The 20605-nt window shown below is 34.5% G+C and overlaps 2 protein-coding genes across 7 annotated transcripts in view; one reads left to right on the plus strand and one right to left on the minus strand.

Annotated features, from left to right (window-relative positions):
* Nucleotides 1–13289, minus strand: LOC149733793 (uncharacterized). 3 transcript variants are annotated; one of them, XM_089882076.1, is made up of 20 exons: nt 13068–13289; nt 11995–12064; nt 11019–11128; nt 9592–9712; nt 8481–8655; nt 7463–7554; nt 7112–7221; nt 6543–6674; nt 6041–6145; nt 5485–5583; nt 5049–5134; nt 4223–4343; nt 3506–3654; nt 2402–2527; nt 1908–2021; nt 1261–1383; nt 1078–1188; nt 711–1017; nt 591–652; nt 1–522 (listed from the first exon to the last, which is right to left on the minus strand). In XM_089882076.1, exons 1-20 carry the CDS (start codon nt 13111–13113, stop codon nt 478–480), a joined length of 2304 nt encoding a protein of 767 aa, XP_089738202.1. In that variant the 5' UTR covers nt 13114–13289; the 3' UTR covers nt 1–477. The 3 variants fall into 3 exon arrangements, with proteins under 3 accessions (XP_089738202.1, XP_089738203.1, XP_089738205.1); XM_089882077.1 differs by lacking the exon at nt 6041–6145 and having other exon boundaries at nt 13068–13287; XM_089882079.1 differs by lacking the exons at nt 591–652; nt 711–1017; nt 1078–1188; nt 6041–6145 and having other exon boundaries at nt 13068–13282.
* Nucleotides 2874–20605, plus strand: part of LOC149733794 (uncharacterized) — a 26902-nt gene continuing 9170 nt past the window's right edge. Inside the window, exons 1-14 of one of the 4 annotated variants that reach the window (XM_089882072.1) lie at nt 2874–2929; nt 14263–14343; nt 14935–15023; nt 15433–15499; nt 15577–15633; nt 16111–16205; nt 16564–16699; nt 17267–17368; nt 17687–17769; nt 18068–18179; nt 18528–18619; nt 19075–19315; nt 19706–19835; nt 20158–20261. In XM_089882072.1, the coding sequence (XP_089738198.1) occupies nt 14292–14343; nt 14935–15023; nt 15433–15499; nt 15577–15633; nt 16111–16205; nt 16564–16699; nt 17267–17368; nt 17687–17769; nt 18068–18179; nt 18528–18619; nt 19075–19315; nt 19706–19835; nt 20158–20261 (1360 nt within the window). In that variant the 5' untranslated portion in view covers nt 2874–2929; nt 14263–14291. The remainder of the gene's footprint in view (nt 2930–14262; nt 14344–14934; nt 15024–15432; nt 15500–15576; nt 15634–16110; nt 16206–16563; nt 16700–17266; nt 17369–17686; nt 17770–18067; nt 18180–18527; nt 18620–19074; nt 19316–19705; nt 19836–20157; nt 20262–20605) is intronic. The other 3 variants (XM_089882073.1, XM_089882074.1, XM_089882075.1) reach the window with 3 other exon arrangements.

A 20605-nucleotide genomic window follows, 5' to 3' on the forward strand; every position in this document is an offset into this window, starting at 1 on the left:
TTATTTAGGTATAGTTGAAAAATTTAATGTTAAACTTCGTGTAACATAAAACACTATTTAAAATTTGTATTAGCTGGTAAGACACATAAACTGTAATAAGCTATATCGAAAAAAACGTATAGTATAGGGTGGGGGAAGACGGGAAACCTTTGACACATAATAACCAAATATCCTGATCGTGTTTTAAACAATTAACAACGGTCTATGGGAGCTGTGAGGATAAAGTTTCATAAAAAATCGTTGAATGTTTGTTTACTACCAAATTGGAGGAGAAAATAGATTAAAAAGGCGTCCCATCTTCCCCAACCTACTATATAAATAAATAAGTTGCAACAACTCTTGATTCCAACGTTAAAAATGCAGGTAATAAACCAAAACATTTCATACATGTCTACAGTATATTTATACACATGAATCGCCAAAACAAAATCTTGGTTTGTGTATTTGTGAGTTATCAGTTCTTGCCGTCACGTGCTGTCACGCATCAATGGCCCAAGGTGCGACTACTTGATAAGGGAAAGGCTGCAAAAAAAAACAACAATTACTTTACTGATATACTCCCCAATAATGTATCATGTAAATTGTAAAACCTCTATGATTTTCACGTTTGGACGCTCTCTGTTCTCTATCAGTGCCCTCAAACCTGATGTACCTGCATACAAATACCACATCTCATTTACACTGACTTAAATGCTGCTGACTGTCGTTACCTTTGTAGTTTGTGGACACCATTAGACTCGGTAGACCTGCTGGAAACGATGCTGTTCTGCGCGCAGGTACATGCCGTTGTTTTATATCACCTTCAGCTAACTCGTGCAGATAGTTTCTGACACTGTCTCGCTTAGACAATTTTTGAGGACATTCCTTGCATACAATATTTTTCTTAATTTCTTTGTCTTCTTTTGGCTCATAGAAAGATTCTACTGAAGCAGTTTGTTCTATTCCTCGTTTGGGTGGAAGATTTAATACAGAATTCAACGTAGCAATCTGGTTTACAGCCGGTACTTCCGTTCCAGTCTGTGTTTATAACCAATGCATAATCTAAAACCTATATCGTCTGCTAACTTTAAATTTAACCTGTTCTTGCGCCATGATCGCATTGTTACTAAACTTTCTTCTTGCTGTCCCTTTTTCGTGTGGAGCTCCGTGTCCAGGCCGGTCAAAGAAAGCACTGAACGCTTTCGTATGCTACAAGCACAAACAACTTAATCTCGTTCTATCATTATAGTGTACTGAATTGAAATTGGCCGGTACCGTTACCTTTATTTCCTGTTGCAGTATCTTCTGCCTTTCTTCTACCCTTTTTCGGTATCTTTCGTCAGCCATTCTTTGCAGATCTTGATAATACTTCTCTGCGTCTCGAGGACGGTCAGAATTAAACTTCTGGAATGGTCAAACAAAGTAACAGTTATAAAAGTCGCCCAAACAATGTATGCTATGTTTAATATGATACAACCATACATGAAAATTCTTGTATTTATTAGTAGGGTGAAGAAAGACGAGACACCTTTAGCTCATAATATTCAAATATCCTGATCGTATTTTTAACAATTAACAACGGTCCATATGGGAGTTGTAAGGATCTTGTTTTATAATTCGTTGAATTTTCTTTGTTTTCTACTAAATTGGACGAGAAGACGGAATAAATAGGTAAACTATCTTCCCCCACCCTACATATTAGTTTCAAAGATATCCCATATTTCCTAATTAGGTTTTTAACAATTAAATACGCTTTTTCAGTTCTAAGAATACAGTTTTATAATTCTGTAAAAAATCTTTGTTCATTACTAAATAGAAAATAAAAGCATGAACCTAATTTAACATTATTTTATATTGCACAGAATAGGGTGTATATAAAGAGGTTACATATCTATATGCAAAAGAAAAAAAACAGCGTGGTTTCGAACCTGAGCTGTGACGTCAGACATGATCCTTTTCTGAGGAACTATAATACCAGTGACAGGATCCCGTTTCGGTCGTCCAACTTTTCCCTTGCTGAACCATGAAGGTACATCTCCCGGCTGCAGGTAAGATTAGAACAATATGTTTGCAAATGAGTTTGACTGCGTCAAATACAAGTAAGATATACAGGTATATATGAATATATAAGCGTTCTAAGTCGTTACAACTCAGTTTATACTGTCTTAGTTTAGTTAGACTGTCGCACGGATATATATATATATGTTTTTTAGATAATTTTCCTGTAGGTTTTCATTCTAGTTTCTCTTATTTAGATCTCATTTGGTAGCAAACAAAGAACATTTAAAAAATTATCAAACCGTGTTTTTACGACTCCCATCGACCGTTGTTAATTGTTTAAAACACGATTAGGATATATCAACTATGTGCCAAAGGTGTCCCATCTTACCCCACAGTACTATATATTAGCGTTATCACTTACTGGTAACCGCATGTAGTCTTTCTCTTGGTTGCGAATCTGACGTTGTTGGTCAATGCCTTCCTTTAAATCATCTCTGTAAATCTTCTTCGCTCTTTCGATCGTCTCTGCTTCTGCTTGCGAATAACCCTGCAAAAACACATCCTAAATATTAAACTGCAGCCGTTTTAGTACAGCATTTCCCCACACACTATATGACCAACTGCTGTGGCCTAAATTTCAAAATAAAAAAGGATAATGGAATATCGGTACAGGTATACATTTAAACTCATTTTTTTATGAATTTATAACGTTTATATTTTTTAAACGGCCAGTTCGTGTTTTACTTTAATAGGACATTTAATAGCGTTGAAGATTAAGCGGAATTGAACCTTACGGCGTGACGTAATCAGCATTGCAATCAGCGCTTATCTAAATTACTTTGCACCCGGGAAGGCTTTTTGTGTCATTTAGTTTATTTAGTGTTAGGTAAAGGTTGTTACTGTTTAGCTGCGAGGTCGATTTGGTCAACTTATTTTCACCAAGTACCAAGTAAGTGAGTTTTTGTTTACAACAATGTATTGAATGTAGAAAGTAAATCTATAAACCTAATTTTCACGGCAAAATTTATGTTACTGCGCCATATGTTTGCTATACATGACTACATTATAGCTGTATTGTAAGATCTAGGGGTGAACACGTTTTCGTATAAAATTTATCAAAAACGCTGTTTTAGAGTTGATAGAATACCGGTATATAATTTAGTAAATGTTCTCACTTACTGCCAAGTCGGACGATAAAGGAGAATGAAAGCATGGACCATCTTACCCCAACCTAGTCCGTTATGTTTTTGTAGACATATATAGTAATGCGGGGTAAGATGGGATACCGTTAGCACCTAAAACCCATTTTCCTAATTGCGTTTGAACAATGTATAACAATTAACAATGGTGTTTATAGCCTCAAGAATGCGGTTATTCGAATCTGTAAATATTCTTTGTTTACTATCAAATGTGAAGAAAAAAAAGAAAGAAATGTTCTACATTACCCCACCCTACTATACATGTCGTTACAATATACCGACGACACGTATATTTAACTATATATAATTTATTATACACCGCTCACCTTTGCTTCGTACTGTATGCGACCCTTCGTGTTCTTAACGATTTCTCCATTATCGTCCTTCAGAGGGGCTCCTGCGCCCGGTCGACCCCAAGGGCTGTTACGTCCATGGTCTCTCACGTTCTCAGGAGTGGCGACTTTAGTAATGTTTTCTGTGAAATGGGACTTGTTAAATATTACACTAATTTTTTTTAAAAAGTAGAAGTAATATAAATGTTATATTTCTGCACTGTAATATTATGATATAGGTAAAACATGTATTGTAGGTTGGGGTAAGATGGTCCATGTTTTTATATTCCAGTTTACCGTTTCATTTGGTAGTAAATAAAAATAACTAAACAATAATATTCCTACGACCCCAAAAGAGCGTTGCAAACTGTTAAAACACAATTTGGAAATATGTAATGTAATATAGGGTGGGGAAAGACGGGACACTTTTAACAAATTATACCCAAATATCCCGATCGTTTTTAAACATTTAACAACGGACTATGCGAGTCGTGAGAATACAGTTTTATAATTCTTTGGATGTTCTCTGTTTCCTACTAAATGGACGAGAAAAAGGGTTGAAAAGGTTCCTCATTCCCCTCACCCTACAATATTATGTTCCAAAATTTATCTTATCCTGAGACCTAAGTACAATACGTAAAAAAGCCGTAGTTTAGTCGTAATATATTATCGTACGAAAATTAACTTTGAGTTGGTATCACATTTGCGTACCTGAACGCCTTGCACCGTGTATAGTGGTAAGCAGGCCAACACGTTTCGTTCGTTTTTCACCGGTGTCTCCAACTAAAGGTTCTCCACCACCACCTATATGTTTACGAGGGAATATCTCGCTCTGCGGAATGGACACAGTGTTTAACATTTCAACTGCATGGCTTTAGATTCCATACCCATGGCTTTAGAGTCTATATTGTGGCTTTAGAGTCTATATTGTGAAATCGGCAGTTTGTTTTCTGTCGTTTTAACGATGCTATTTTAGAGTTGTGAGGATACGTTTGCATATTTCTGTAAATTGTGTTTCACTACGATAACATAAAAGCACGTACCCTCCCCCGACCTACTATACGTTAGTTAGCATGAAAAGTAATTTAAAATGATAATTTTTTCTTAAAATTTCTTGAAACTGTGAAACTTGTACACAACATAAGGGCACATTAACGAGCGTGCATGATATTAAACACTATAAGAGGTACAAGGTTCAGAGACAGATTTTTTAGTACAAGATTTGTAAACCGGATTGGAAAGTGTATGCAGCACCCTTTACCCCAAACTGTGTTAAATAAATCTTTTCTTGTTAAAAGTTAGGTTTTACTGAGCGAATCTTATTCACATAGTAAATAGTAGAGTGGGGAAGATGGGACACTTTTTTATTCAATTTTCTTGTCCCATTTCATAGTGAACGAAGACCAATCAAGGAATTATAAAACCGTATTCTCACAGTTCCCATAGACCGTTGTTAATGGTTTAAAACCCGATCGGGATATTTGCGTATTGTGTGGTAAAAGTGTCCCGTCTTCCCCTTCCTGCTATATACATATACCTCCATATCGGCGTCCACGAATTCGTACACTCCGTGATCACCTGTTCTTGGGAATCTTATGCCTTCCCTCTTAGCAGGGAGTTGACCTGTAGACCTCGTTACTATCAGTATATGCGCAATTAGTAACCAAACCAAACATTTTTCTCTAGAAAATCATGATCGGCTAAACCAACGAAACTTTCTATGCTACTTAAAAAACTGCTTTTGTTGCTACCGACGTGGTTGTTTATGTGACCTTGAACAGCTAAGAGAATTATTAGTGGTTAGAATCGATTAAGAGTTGTCAAAATTGTGAGCAAAAAACTTTTAATTACTGACAAAGTTATACATACTTTACCTCGTAAACGGGCACAAGGTGTATGAAACAGCACATTCGTGTTATGAAGTATTTTTGTCGCAGTATACATTCATTCAGGCAACTTTTTAGTCCACTTACCCAATTTCATCCACGGATTATCGTTTTCGTTCGTCGTATTGTCTTCAGGAAATTTCTCTGGGCTTGAGAAATGATGTTTCCGCGACATTTTAATGTTGCCTGCAAAACAACCAGTTTAATTTGCAGGTATTTACCGTTTTAAAACTCCTTATGTGATGCTCGCAGTACACAGTTAAAACAATACGTGATAAATATAGTAGAGCGGGGAAGATGGGACACTTTTCAGTCTATTTTCTCGTCCCATTGGGTCGTAAGCAAAGAACATTCAAAGAATTAAAGAACAATATTCTTACGACTTACACAGACCGTTGGTAATTGTTTAAAATATGATCAGGAAATTTGATATTACGAGCTGAAAGTGTCCCATCTTCCCCCACCCTACTATACTATACATGAGTTTAGCCTTCAGCACTCATTGTTTTTTTGTGTTTGGACTGAATCTAAATAATGTGTTGTTTTGACGAGCCTAATTTCGAGAATCTAATATTAGCAAAAACTGTCTTGATTTAACTGTATACTTTCTTTGTCACTGATCTATATTATTCTCTAAGTAAACCTTGTGCCTGTTTAAAATGTCGCTGTCTCTTCTGTACTATGTTTTTTGCATCTAACGGGTGATTAACATATGAGAGACTGATGCTTCTACGTGTTGATGGTCTTCCTATACAACAACATACAAACAAACCAAGTTTAGAACATTTATACAAAGAAACCTTCCACTACATTATATTTCCCTTTACGCTCATTTAATGTTATATTCCTTGTCTCCAGTTTAATGGGTTGCAAACGTAAAGTGTTAAAATTGACTTTTTTATTCTGGAAATTATCCATTTAAACTAGGTTGGGGTAACACGGTACATGTTTTCATTTTTTATTATTCTCCCATTTGGTAGTAATCAAACAATATTTACTAAATTATACAACCGTAGCTTTACAACTTCAAAATAGCGCTAGTAAATGTTAAAAAAAGGTCAATATGGGACATAACGTGCTAACGGTATCCATCACCCTTACTCTACTAGACTACAAATGGTAACATTTTTTGTCACGTGACTTACCCTGGTCGTCACGGTTGGGTGCGCCTGCTCCAGGTTTTCCAAACGGATCATAATTCACCATCTCGTCCTCTCTCTTCTTGTCAATGCTTTGCTCGATTTCTTCTTGTTGCTTCTTAACGTCGATTAAGGCATCTGTATTGAAAAACGTTTTGTATTTACTTCGCATTACAGGAATGAAAAATGTAACATTAATTCGTGTAACAGAAATTTTAGGGTAATTTGCTTTTTGCAACAATATTTTTTATTAAGAATAGAGGAACGATGGAAAAGGTTTTATTGCTAAATACATAAATGTTTAGTTACGTATGGGAAAACACGTTGGAAACCGGTTTTACTTTGGTGGCCACGTTTCTGCAACACTATAGTCGAATGAACGGTGTGAGGTTTACAACCTGTGGCGCAGCCAGAGGGAGGGTTTAAAGGGTCGCGACCCCCAAAAAACACTACGTAACAGTATCAATAATTTATATAAAATAACTCATTCAGGCTAAGCCTAATAGATTCCTTATACCGTTGACGTAACCACAAGGCATACGTGCATACGTGTTTTTAGATTTAAGTTCACCCACCAAGTTCCTGCTTGTATTTATTTGCCGTGAAACGATCTACTCTGTAGCGCCTCATGCGGTCGTCCTCGTACCTTTGGATTTTCAGTTTGTTTTTGGGTCGTTTTGGAGGTCTAGAATATAGTACTGTTGGGTAAGATGTGCTACTGCAAGCACATATCATCCCATATTTCTTAATAATTTCTTCGCGGGGATACGGTAATATATTCTGCCTATATATTTGTTTACTATCAAATAGCACAAAAAAGAGAATGAAAACATGTCCCATCTTACCGCAACCTATACTATATAAAAAATCTGTAGAATGTAAAAATTATATTCTGAATATTTAAAATATATGAAACCGTCACCCACGTTTCTTCTTTTGTCATTTTATCTTGTAATATGCCAACACCATCTTTGGAAGTTATCGCTTTGGTGATCGACAAGTTTTCTTTCCCGCTCCCCTGAAATTAACCATATAGTAGGGTGGGGGAAGATGGGACACCTTTCACACATAATAACCAAATATCCTGATCGTGTTTTTAACAATTAACAACGGTCTATGGGAGCCGTGAAGATGAAGTTTTATAAAAAATCGTTGAATGTTTGTTTACTACCAAATTGGAGGAGAAAATAGATTGAAAAGCTGTCCCATCTTCCCCCACCCTACTATATATAAGTTACGATTTATTTCATGGCCATATTGCAAGAACGAACATATTTTCACAATTAATGTAATGTTAAATTTAAGAGCGTTATCACATCTCGATGAAAACTGTTGCGAGCCGGAAAAATAAAATTTGGCAAGCGTGTAAATTAACACGTAATTACGTCATCAAAATCAAATTTATACCAGCAGTGAGCATAACGTAACTTTCTTTGTGTATATTTTCGATTTGGGAAGTGGCGGTAAAACAATGTTTGATATAAAACACGCTAAAGGATACAACAAAACTTTTTGGATAAAAGGGGTGACCATTACAACAAAGCATATTCCAGACACATCACGACCTACTAAGATATCTATGGTAGGGTGGGGGAAGATGGGACCACTTTTCATTCTATTTTCTCGTCTCATTTTGTAGTAAACAAAGAAAATTCAAAGAATTGTAAAACCGTATTTAAGAATTGTAAAAACCGTAAAAGTGTCCCGTATCACCCCACGGTAGTACGGTACTATAGTAGGATGAGGGAAGATAGGACACCTTTAGCACATTAAATTCAAATATCCGGATCGTGTTTTAAACAACCGTCTATGGAAGTCGTGAAGATACGGTTTTATAATTCTTTGTATGTTCTTTGCTTACTACCAAATTAGAAGAGAAAATGGAATCAAAAGGTGTCCCATCTCCCCCCACCCTACTATATGATAAGCCGTGAACAAGCTTACCCGTGGAGCTCCATATCCAGGTTTACCAAACGGGTTGTAACTGTTCAACAACTTCAAGTCGTCTGCTTTCTCTTTCTTTTTGATTAAACTTTCGATCTGCTTGTGCTTCTGATGGTCCTTCATAAACCTCTGCCTCTCAAGTTGTTGTCTGTAATCTTTGCGTAAATCTGCAGAACTATAAACAAGATACAATATATCTAAGGCTGCAAATGTTAGAATATTCAATGAATGTATATAGCAGGGTGGAAGAAGATGGGGCACCTTTAGCACATAATATTCGAACATCTTGATCGTGTTTTAAACAATTAACAACGGTCTATGGGAGTCGTGAGAATGCGGTTTTATATTTCTTTAAATGTTCTTTGTTTACTACCCAATGGGGTGAGAAAAAAAAAAAAATGTATTCCTTCTTCCCCTAATACCCTGTGATAACTTTTTTACTCTGGTCAGGCCAACGGTAGTCGCTGTAACAAGGGTGTTCTGTTTTATACAATTAGCCTGCTTACGAATACGACATGTTTAATGCATGGCCAACATTACAATTATTTTAGTATTTAATAGTATTATGGAAATAGTATTTATTTATATGTAACAATTTCAGTCACTTTTAAATTATAAAGTGCAATGCAATGCGGTTTTCTTTACCAGTATATAAATGGGGTTTATATGTGTTAAAATAATATACTGAGAATGCGGTATAGTCTTCGTCTATAGTACCAAGTGGGACCATGAAAAAGAATTTGTCCGGTGCCGTGGTATAGTGGTTAGCGCGCCTGCCTGTAACACAGAGGTAATGGGTTCAAGGCTCGATGCTGCTACCATTGTGGGCGTATTTGTCCTTGGGCAAGACACTTAACGACAATTGCTCCAACCCAGTGGTTACTGATGGGTTGTCTAAATTATCAGAAATACATAAAAAAAAATAATTACCCACAAAGTAACATACATGGTAACTCGTAAGCTGGCACGAGGTGTTAAACCCGTGTGATAACGACTGTCGTTTTCCGGCCACGCGAGGATAAAGTAAGTTACATTCATTCAAGAATGAAAACATTGACCATTTTCCACCAACCTACAATATAATTCAACCCCTAAATGACAATATACTTACGTCTTTTCCATCAGTTTAAGATTAACTTTCTTTTCCCGCCTCTCCTCGTCCGTATATTGTCCAATAGTTGGGGAACCGTGTAAGAATCCTGTTGCTGGGGTTGTCGGCATTACGGGCTTGCCTGTATTATAAATGTGTTATAAAAAATACGATTTTCAGTATTGCTACACTTCTTCATCAGTGTTTATATTTTTGATAGAAAATCCCGCTTCCTAGTGATGGAGCGCCATTGAAAAGTTAAACCGACGCACCAGCAGAGTTTCGCAAAGGATAGTAGAATTACTGCATCATATAAGTTTTTTACCCTTTTAACAAAGATGCTTATCAGATTTACCCCCAATATGTAATATGGCGCTCATTTATTAAAAATCGAATAAAACTAATTACAGCAGTTATATTTAATGCGACGAATGCGCTAGCTTTTTGGCAACGAGTTGTTCGATTGCTGGTAAAGTAATATAATTGGGCACAATTTTTCTGCCCGGTCAACTGATGTGAATTTCGATTGGTAACTCATTTAGCCTCTAAATACGAGTAATTTACCCCCAGGGTTAAACTAACCCCAGTTAAAGAAATGCTGGCATAAGTTGTAATATCGCACGTAAAGACATATAGTAGGGTGGGGGAAGCTGGGACACCTTTAGCTGTTTAATTTAGCACATAATATCCAAACATCCTGATCGTGTTTTAAACATTTAACAACGGTCTATGAGAATTGTGGCGAAACGGTTTTATATTTCTAAAAAAAAATTGTTTGCTACAAAATGGGACAAGAAAATAGAATGGGAAGGTGTCCCGTCTTCCCCTACCCCACTATAATATCGGAAATTGGCAGTGCAGAACACATATTCGCTTTTTACCTTTCAGTTTTAATAAAGCACTAATGGTTGTACATTAAGTCCTTGTAAGCCTCCTTTAAAAATCAACGAATAAAAGTAAATATAAGATTCACCATAGGATGCCACCACACACGAAGGTTAAATTATGGTTGTGGTTAAGACTTGAGAAAGCTACTTGACTTTAAATGCTTTTTAAAGTTATTTTACTGTTATTATTTAGCGAATAGCAATTATTTAGCGAATTTAACTCTGTTTATTGTTAGATGCCTGTACGAATTGATACAGCCTGTTGTTTTACGCGAAACAAGTCAGGAATTTTTGGAATTTTAGCATAAAAGATCTTTTAGTAGTACGTATTTATTATCATTTAAAATATTGTACACACGTGTCATTTTAAAATTTAAACGGTTAATACAAATTATCGTATATGCGGTTAAATTCTGTTGTATATAGTTTTGCACAAGCTATCATTACCACCCACGTGGCAATTTAGCAGCGCATATGTGTTTGTTCTGAAAAGCGCGACCCCTATAGTTCTTACAGCCCAATGTAATGTCATAGCAACTCTGTCACCCGATATCACTTTACCTTTTATCAGTGAAGACTTAAGCGGGTAGTGCTTTCCATTCGGTTTAAATCCAATGGGGCCTGTCATGGGATATCTCGGCTCCCTTAAATTGTATAGATATCCTTTGTACCTAAATATTGTATGGAATTGAATCGAAAATATCAACGCATCTCAATAGAATTGGTTACAAAGCAGATGGAATTGCGTTTTGTTTCAGCCACAAATAGAATTGAAACATTTTATGTCGTTTACACTGCAAAATATGCCGCTATGCACCTTTTGCTGTTCGTATTAATGCACCAAAACTGCATTTGTAATAAAAGACAATTTTAAATTGGGTCCTTAATAAAACTACAGGTTGCAAACGGTTGCAGATATTTTGATTATTTCGACCAGAAACGCTACGCGGCCACGTCCAATAGATGTCAAATGACCATACGAGTTTAACAAACCAAGTTTTGGTCCGATACCTCGAATGGTTTTTGAGTTATCGAAATAACCAAAATATCTGCAACCGTTTGCAACCGCGTGCAACCGCGCAATGTTTTTTTAACCATAACTTAAAAACCATTCGAGGTATCGGACCAAAACTTGGTTTGTTACACTCGTATGGTCATTTGACATCTATTGGACGTGGCCGCGTAGCGTTTCTGGTCGAAATAACTAAAATATCTGCAACCGCGAGCAACCTGTAGTTTTATTGGGTACCCCTTTAAATTAACCTGGCATTTTACAGAATAGTGTTTAGCTGTATAATATTAACCAACGTGTTATAAGCTTGCTTACAGTATTATAGGGCATATACAGGCTATATTGTGCAATGTGATACTCGTGTTGTAACTCCCCTATAATGTTTCCCACACCAATTAACAGTGATAATTACGCTAATTTTGGGGGAAATATGCCAATTCTAGACTAAACCTTAGGGCCAGTGGTGCTCCACGCCGCGGGACCTCACAGACATAGTGTAAATTAACTATCTCCAGTATAACTGACCTATATGTATCATCCATGTCTTCTTCAGCCGGCGGCGTACACAGCTGAGGCAAAAAATCTTTGGGGGTTTCTGAAACATAAGAAAAACAACAAATTTACAAGAGAAAATTAAAAACTTATTGTCCACAAATTAAAAGGTAATGAGTCAACTCTGCCCTGAATACCAAATCCCTGCTGACGTGCCTCGTTTATTGGACCTCAATCAGCATATAGAATGAAATCGGTGTCAAACATATATACCGTAATGCGAAAAAACTGCTGCAACTGACTTAAAAACTTAATTAAGACATATCTAATCAAAGCTTACCTTAATTAGTTAAAAAGAACAGACGTTTTACATGATTTCTTACTTATACGAATTATATACGTTTTGATATTATTTTCGTTCTGTACTGCCTGCTTGTAGGAACGTTCTGCTATTACAAAACAATGCCGCTTAATTGAGCTTGCCTACGTAATAATGTTGATTATAAGCATTTCCCACGGCTTATACGTCAGATAGGCAATGCTAATGCATTTATAAATTGCTGCTGCTAGAACATTGCATATATACATTACGTTGCTATTACGACTACTACGTCTCTCTGTCCATATTGATTTAAATGTCTTAAGGTCTCCTATTGTCAAAAAGCAAACATTGGCAAACGATGAAAGAACCGCAAAATGTCAAAAAATATTGACATTATACCTATGGCTTGTTATACCTTATAACTGTCCTAATGTAAACTTCCTGGAAAACCGTTTTACTAACGCTCTACGGTTCCTGTGGCTCCAATTTCAGCATAGGTCTCATTGGGAACAGAATTGTTTTTTTTCATTTTGACCAAATGATGCGATTTGACACCGTGTTATTAATAAATATTGAATTCCATTCAAAATACGCCCACATTTTTGGCCACAAAAGGATCTTTATCGGCCCAATCCATTATACCTGAGCGAGTAGAAGACATCTTGGTAGCCTAGGTCGCCAAGGTGCTGCTGTCTCAATGAAAACTTCTCCGAATGAATCTCGGGGCTATTGTTATTTACGAACAAGCAATAGTATACAGTCTATATCATATTACTATACATACCATCGTAAACAATTCTTCTTCTGCCTTGTGTTGTCCGAAACGCCATGCCGATGTCCTGTAAGCAGAGACCAAGCTAGTTCTTTCTTGTAGCGAAATACTTTCTTGGTTAAGTTACTCCTAAATCGCCTCCAAATCGCTGACGATTTCACAAGTCTGAAGCGTAATTAGCAATCCTTTTGTTTTGCTCTCTGTCCCCAACTATCATGTTAGTCATTTATTTTTAACACCAAAGGCGAATTTTTAATTCAATTTTCTTTATTATATAGCCACGGGCAACGTTCCATGCAATTGCAAAACAAGCACAACACTTTCTTCTTGTTGATGTTTGTGTAAAACCTGTGTCTTATTGTAGTTTCCCATACGATGCTGCAACCTCCATGAAGTATATGCAGCAAACACTGGGTGTTGACAGTTTGTGTTTTACAAATGATCCTTCCAATTTCTTACAGTCGTACCACATACTGCGGTGCCAATTTTTACAGGACGTTTTTTAAAAAATGTGTTTTTTGAATACATTCTGTCGCTAAGGACAAAATGTTACTATTATCACTTAGATATGAAGCGGCGTGTGGGGTCAGAGGTTACCATTTCTTTTATGCAACTCGCTTTGAAAATGAAAATCTAAATTTTTCTATTATGTTTTTCCAAAATGCGCTTTCAGTTTGTTCATTGAAAACAGATTTCGCCGTACGTCACTGGCATAGTTTCGTTATAGCGAAATCGAGCCAAAACAGCTAGTTAACGGGACGCGGGAAATTGGAAACTTTACGTTTTACAAAGCAATTGAAGTTTAACCGTTAAAATGACACGTTGTTATTAAACAGATAGCTGAATTTCGTGTAATATTACAATAGCTTAATAAATACGATATGTATATGCCGTTTTTATCACAAAAATAACTTCACTACAATGAAAACTAGAAAAATGGCAATACGCGTATGATCTAAAGCAGAGAGTTCCTTTTACAGTTTTTGATACTGTGACTATTTAATACAGATAATTGTTTAAACTTGATTTGGCACTAGTGAAGAAACTTCGATCATAGCAGAATAGGCTGGTAGGAAGTGCTAGTGGTTGATGCTTAGGGGATTAGTGGTTATAGGGGTTAGTAGTTAGGGCCAAGGGGTTAGTGGTTGGCAAAAAAGTTGGGGGGAAGATTCTTCACTTTCACCCTTGATACATTCTTGTATTGTAGGTGTATAAGCATATTTATAACATACAACAATGAATGAAGTTTCAAGTGATGAAGAATTGGATCCATCAACAAAACAAACAGGTTTGCTGTTTATGGTGTTTATTGTGATTATACCGGAATTATACTTTAAATTAACTACTGGTAAAGAAATTGAAAGGTTCTTTTTAAAAAAGAACACATTTTTTTAAAGTATATTAAGTCACTTTTGTTTTCATGGTCTGTTTCACAGCAGTATAAGTTTTACCGTATACGTGAGCATTTGAACTAAAATTCTATGTATGGAATACTGTTTATTACCACCGGTTAAGAAATTGTATAGCGCTTTCTAAAAAGAAACACATTTTTCTTAATGTATAGCAAGTCATTTTTATTTCAATGGTTGGTTTCACAATATAAGTTTGACTTTTGCGTGAGCATTTAAATTTAAAGTGCATGCTCCTGAAGAATTATGTGTCATCCAAAGAATTTTGTATCGCTTTATCCAAAACATTACTTCTTTCTTTTTTATCAATAAGCGTGTTTTAACAACTGTTGTTTTACCGTTACTACCCGTCTTTTCGCTTTTGTAAACTCTCTTGTTCTTCGTTATCGTGACCAAAGAAACGAAATAATTTTTATCTATTCATTCAATTATCCATTGATATTGAATTCAATACATTGTCTCACATTTAGAAGCAACTGGACATAAACAGCGAAAACGTAGAACTGTTAAATTAGCTGACTCATCTGATGACTCAGGAACTGAAGATGTAACCAACAACGTGAGTTTTAAGTTTTTAATTTTTTTTAATCTGGTTTTAAAACCATCCAAGTCCTTGGTTTTTAGTTTAAATTTAAAAACAAAATTAATTTCTTTATATATGTCTTACTAGTTTAACCCGTTACTCAGTCAAAAAATGGCTCAAAATGTTAATTTTGTGTATGGTACATGTTACAAAAATCAAAGGCCAATGAATTACAGTTGGAGGGTGGTGATAAACCATTAATGGATTCCACTCTAAATCAGGCCCTATGTCATGCCACGCTTATAGAACCCTACCCATGTAAAATAAAAATCAGTTAAGGGCAAAATTAAAGCTTTTACATTACTCTATAAAATGTATGGAGAAAATTGTTAATTCAAAATATACATTATTTTCTAAATCTGCAATTTAAATTAATACCATCCAGCAGACACCCTATGAACAAAACATACAAGCTAAAGAAACTGCACTTCCTGTGAATACTTCATTGCAAGGTTGGTGTATATTAAATAATACAAGTTTTGAAGTTTAACTGATTGGAACTTGGTCGATAAATTTGCTCCTTTTTAAGATTCAAGCGAAAATGAAGAATCAAGTGCATCTCCTGCTAAATCAGAGGATAAAAATGGTAGTATAATTACTACAATATATATACGTATATTCACGTGCGTGGTAGTTTAGCCTTCACGTGGTAGTTTTGCCTTCACGTGCATCCTAGTTAAGCATACACTGACATTTTTTCGCCCGCCTAAGATTGATTTACCAAGTGAAAAAATCAACGGCTATGTATATATAATATATTATATATATTTATGTGACTCTATATTTCTTACAACAGTTATTTTGGTTCTTTTGTTAGTAATTTGTAATTTGGTTGTAAACTTCCAAATTTGTGACACTGTCGTGACTTTTAAGAAAGGCAAAATGTGTGTAAAATCGAAATAAATATTTTACAAAAAAAAACACTAATTTGATTGAATTTCAAAATGTGCAGTCCGGAAAGGTTTATTAATGTCACAGTAAAATTTTGTTTATTACATGCTTTTATTGAATATGGAACAGTCCCTGTGTTTTTTTACTAGTTTTGTTTTATACAATTTTATAGAAAGCAGAAAGAAGACGAAAAGAAAAATAAGGCGAGCGAAAATAGCTGACTCGTCTTCAGATGAATCCGATGCTGAAAATAATGAGTCACCAAAAGTAAGTTTATTGTTTTTATTTAAATTTCCATTATATTATACACAAAGTATCTTTTAAAAAGCAAGTAAAGATTTAGGGTTGTAAAAAATTTAACATATTAATAAAAAAATACAAAACCGTATAAAAGTTCTTGTATGATTAAAATTCCTTTGTTTTTACAGCTCAGAAAAGTGGGTCTATGACCCTGAAAACCCCAGGCAGCATCACTCTTTAAATTTTCATGATTTAGCAGTTTTATTTACAAAACATATTATATGGCTATGGCTCAATGATGAACTATTTTTTTACATAAAAAACTACATTTAATTTTTTTTTATATTTTATTGAGCCAATGGGGTACTAATTCTCCTTTACACAGATAACACATGATACCACTACCATTACTGGAAGAATGGTAGAGGAAGACAAGCCATGTTGTTCCAAGTTAAGTGATCAACCGGAACAACCAACCAAACAGTATGATTCAGAATCCAGTTCCAGTGAAAGTGATGATGGTAAGATACAGAGTACCAGTCAGATAGGTTAGGCAAATCCCTAAAGGTGGCTGTACACAGTATCCGGAATTTGTCCATTTTGTCCAATTCGCTGACGCATGCGGAAAAGGTGGCTGTACACAGTATCCGGCGTGCGAATTCGCTTGCGAAGTCGTATGCAAACCCATTACCGAGTCCCGCATGCGGCAGCGAAATCCGGACAAAACATACAAAATGGACAAATTCCAAATACTGTGTACAGCCACCTTTTACTAATTTTTTTTACAACCAGAAGGTATTCGTAAACACTATATTGTTGGCTAATCTGGTATAAAAACTGTTCCGCTTCATTCCTGATGAAGTCTCGCCGTATGGCAGATAAACGAGGAAATACACTACATTGTTATACCAGATGAGCCACTAATACATTATTTATACTCTGCCTGGTAGCAGAAGTAAAATAATAAAATGTATATATCTGTTTTTAGATATTAATCTTTGAATTTGCGTTTAAGCCTTTTATCCATAGGCAGTTTTTGTTTTTGCAAGTACTGCCACATATAACAAATTAACAAGACATATTTTCAGACAACATCCGGATGTTCAAAAAATCCTCTCTTCCTAAGAATGATCTGAAAGAAAACGAAGAAGATTCAGATGATGAAAACTCTTCTAGTGGATGCAGTAGCGGTTAGTGTTTTTAAAATTCCTATTTTTTTATGTCTATACAAATACAATAAGTATATTTTTATTTAAAAGTAAAAGAATGTTGTATGTGTATATATTTTTTTCACATCAATAATAAGGACAAGGTATAATTGTTTCAAGTAAAATAAAATATTAAAAAAAATCAGATTTCATTGTGTTTTTTTTTTTTTTTTTAAAAGTATAAAAAATATAAAGTCACTGAATAAAGAGTATTAGTTGTGTAATTTTACTTTTTTAAGTTATCTTACTAAATTAGTAAAGAAATTAAAAATATTTTGAACCCAAAACTATGTTTTCCAGACTCCTCATCAGATGAAGATTCTCCTCCTCTTCGTATCTTTCGTAATCCGGATGCTGCTGCAAGGAATGATCGGGGAGCAAATGTAAGATGTTCCGAAAACTGTATAAAAAAAACTAATTTTTAATTTATTTTTAGTGGGAATTCGTTTAATTTTTAGGTTGAAGTCTTCAAAACTGTGGTTTTATGCTTTTTTGTCATATTTTTTTTAAGTTTCATTTTCTTCCAAACAATTTGAAACCTAGTTAAAATTACAATTTTTTTCTTTAACATTTCCTTTAAACTCTTGCCTAAAAATTAAAAACTACATAAAAACGTTATTTTTCAAAAATCAAAAAAATTCTTGAAATAAATATTACAATTTTTATTTTTCAATATTTCAGCTCGTTGACTCGGAAGATGACGAAGAGATAAACGTGATCCCGATGAGTAGGAAACCAAAACGTCCGGATAATCATTTCGAAATAAAGAGTGAAACTCAAAGACTGATCAGAGGTACTTAAAAATATCATGTACAAATTTTAACTTTAAAATGGATATAAAAATGTTCCCATATATTTTCTTAACAACAACTTCAAAATGATATGAAAATGTTTTTTATATATTTTCCTAACAACCATTTTATTTGTATTTGAACAAACAGCCTTCTTAAATTGAAACATTTTATTTATGTTTGCGTAAAAAAAGGTTAACATTTTTTTGGGCACGTCACATGAAACAAATTGAATTTAAAATTTAGGTCTTTTTACAATACCTAACATTATACGGGCAGTTTAGCATACTTTAATAGGGTACACAGTTCTGAATTATGCCTGCAATAATCACCTACGGTATGTTTTATAGAATCGAGAGTCAATTTGCCGTATTTTGTTCCGGAGTCAAAAAAACTTTCTGATTTTATGAAACGACCTGTCAGTCTGCTTGATCAACAAGTGGTATGTGGAAGTTTGGAATAAATTAATTAATTGAATAAAGTTTGCTTGAAATCGTTAGAATACAAACTTTTAAAGTCGACAAAAAATATTAGGTAGTGAAATATTTTACTAAGTTAAACGATTTAACTTTGACCTAAACACTAATTACCGTGGCAGACCTCTTTATAGAGAATATTTTAATTTGCATATATAGTAGGGTGGGGGAAGATAGGACACCTTTAGCACATACCATCAAAATATCCTAATCGTGTTTTAAGCAACTAACAGCATTCTATAGAAGTCATGACGATAGGCTTTTATAATTCTTTAAAATTTCTTTATTTACTAACAAATAGGATGAGATAATAGAATAAGGTGTCCCATCTTCTCCCATGTTACCATGCGAATATTTCAAACTTGTATTTTAGACTGCTGTTTTCATATTGAAATCATTATACCAACATTTGCGTTTCCAGAAAACCGAGCAAAAAGAAGAAGAAGTCAAACTCGAAACAGACACGGCTGACTCTGGTATTGGAGTTGCTGAAAAAACAGAAAACGAGGAAGAAAATCCAAACGAAGAAGTTTCCGGCACACAGAAGTTTGTGTCATGTCCTACCACACAAAAGATGAGTAAGACAGCTAAACTGTTGGCCGAGCGTGGAATTGCGGTTCCAACGCTTAATGTTGTGTCGCAAGTTACATCTCCAGCTGCAGGTGATTTTAAACTAGCTCTAGTTGTAATATTTGATTTTTAAAGCGCTGACCTGGAGTGATACTGTTTTGATTTTGAAGACACTGGTTACTACTTTTATCTGTCTAAAGGTTCTAACAAGTAATATTAATTCTAATTCTTATTATTTTTACGTGGGATATTTTGAGCATTGTTTAGAAATTCTTCTTTATTTACAAAATAACTATTATACATATATAAAAAAAAAATAATTACATATCAAATGTACTTGTACAAGGAAATGAAAGTAACCCTTACAAAAGTATGTAATGAATTAAAGATAGGTCACTCTTGTAAACTTGAAACTTAGGATCCACTTATTTAATTATAATATAATTTTAAACAAAGCTATAAATTTGTCAATATTTTTCCAGGTATAATTCGTCTTGACGATGAATTAGAATCAACTAAACCTCAAAACGAGGTCACCAACTTTATGCAAAGGTTCCTTAAACACTCAAAAGCAGGAAAACGTAATTTAAACAAAAAGAAAGTTCACTTCGAGTAAGTTTATATTTTTCCAAAATTTTATTTCAAAATAAAAAAAAATATCGGTCTCAAATAAATTCAACAAACTTTTTTAAAGTTTAAGTTTTAATTAAAGTTTAAGTCATTAGCCAAAGGTAGGAAATATTTTGGTAATTTTCCGTTATCTATATGGTATGATTGTGCTAAACATACTATAGCTTCAACTTGTTTACCAAGATATTTTTGAAAGTTGATTCGTATTATTAAAAGTTTTGCTTTTTTTGCTAAGTTTTATACGTCTCTCTCTCTGTAGAATGTATAAGCTGTTTGACTAACTTGTGTTAACTTATTCACCCAGCATCATCAAGAAAGAAGAAAGAAAAGATGGATCCGGTGTCGAACTTGTCACTGAGATTGTGGAGTTTACTGATCCAAGTATTGAAGATTCAAATGACAGCAAAGGTAGGGGGTCCAAACATTGTTGAAAGTAAATATCCTAAAAAAGATGTTTTAAATAGAATTACTTAAGGAAAAATATGCTTTTTTCATAATTATGTTTTTAACAATTAACAATGCTTTTTGAGTGAAGATATGGTTATATAATCTGTAAATATGTTTTGTATATAAACCAGTATGACGAAAAAAGGATGAAAAGATGAGTTTTACAGCCAAAACCAATATACATGTGTTTTTATTAATTTGTCTGCTATTTACTGCAAGCTGATTTTGGTATAAAAGAACATGTTTTAGAAATTAGTAATTTTTAAGATGACAGACTTTGTAGGTGTTTTAAATTTAACCTCATT

This window comes from Ciona robusta, chromosome 7 (genome assembly GCF_009617815.1).
Source record: "Ciona robusta chromosome 7, ASM961781v2".
Taxonomy (NCBI): domain Eukaryota; kingdom Metazoa; phylum Chordata; class Ascidiacea; order Phlebobranchia; family Cionidae; genus Ciona; species Ciona robusta.

Coding starts and splice junctions, on each gene's coding strand:
- LOC149733793 (XM_089882076.1), bottom strand. CDS start 13,113: ATGGCGTTTCGGACAACACAAGGCAGAAGAAGAATTGTTTACGATG. Junction 11,129..11,994: donor GACATGGATGATACATATAG/GTCAGTTATACT, acceptor TACAATATTTAG/GTACAAAGGATATCTATACA. Junction 3,655..4,222: donor ACACGGTGCAAGGCGTTCAG/GTACGCAAATGT, acceptor CCCATTTCACAG/AAAACATTACTAAAGTCGCC.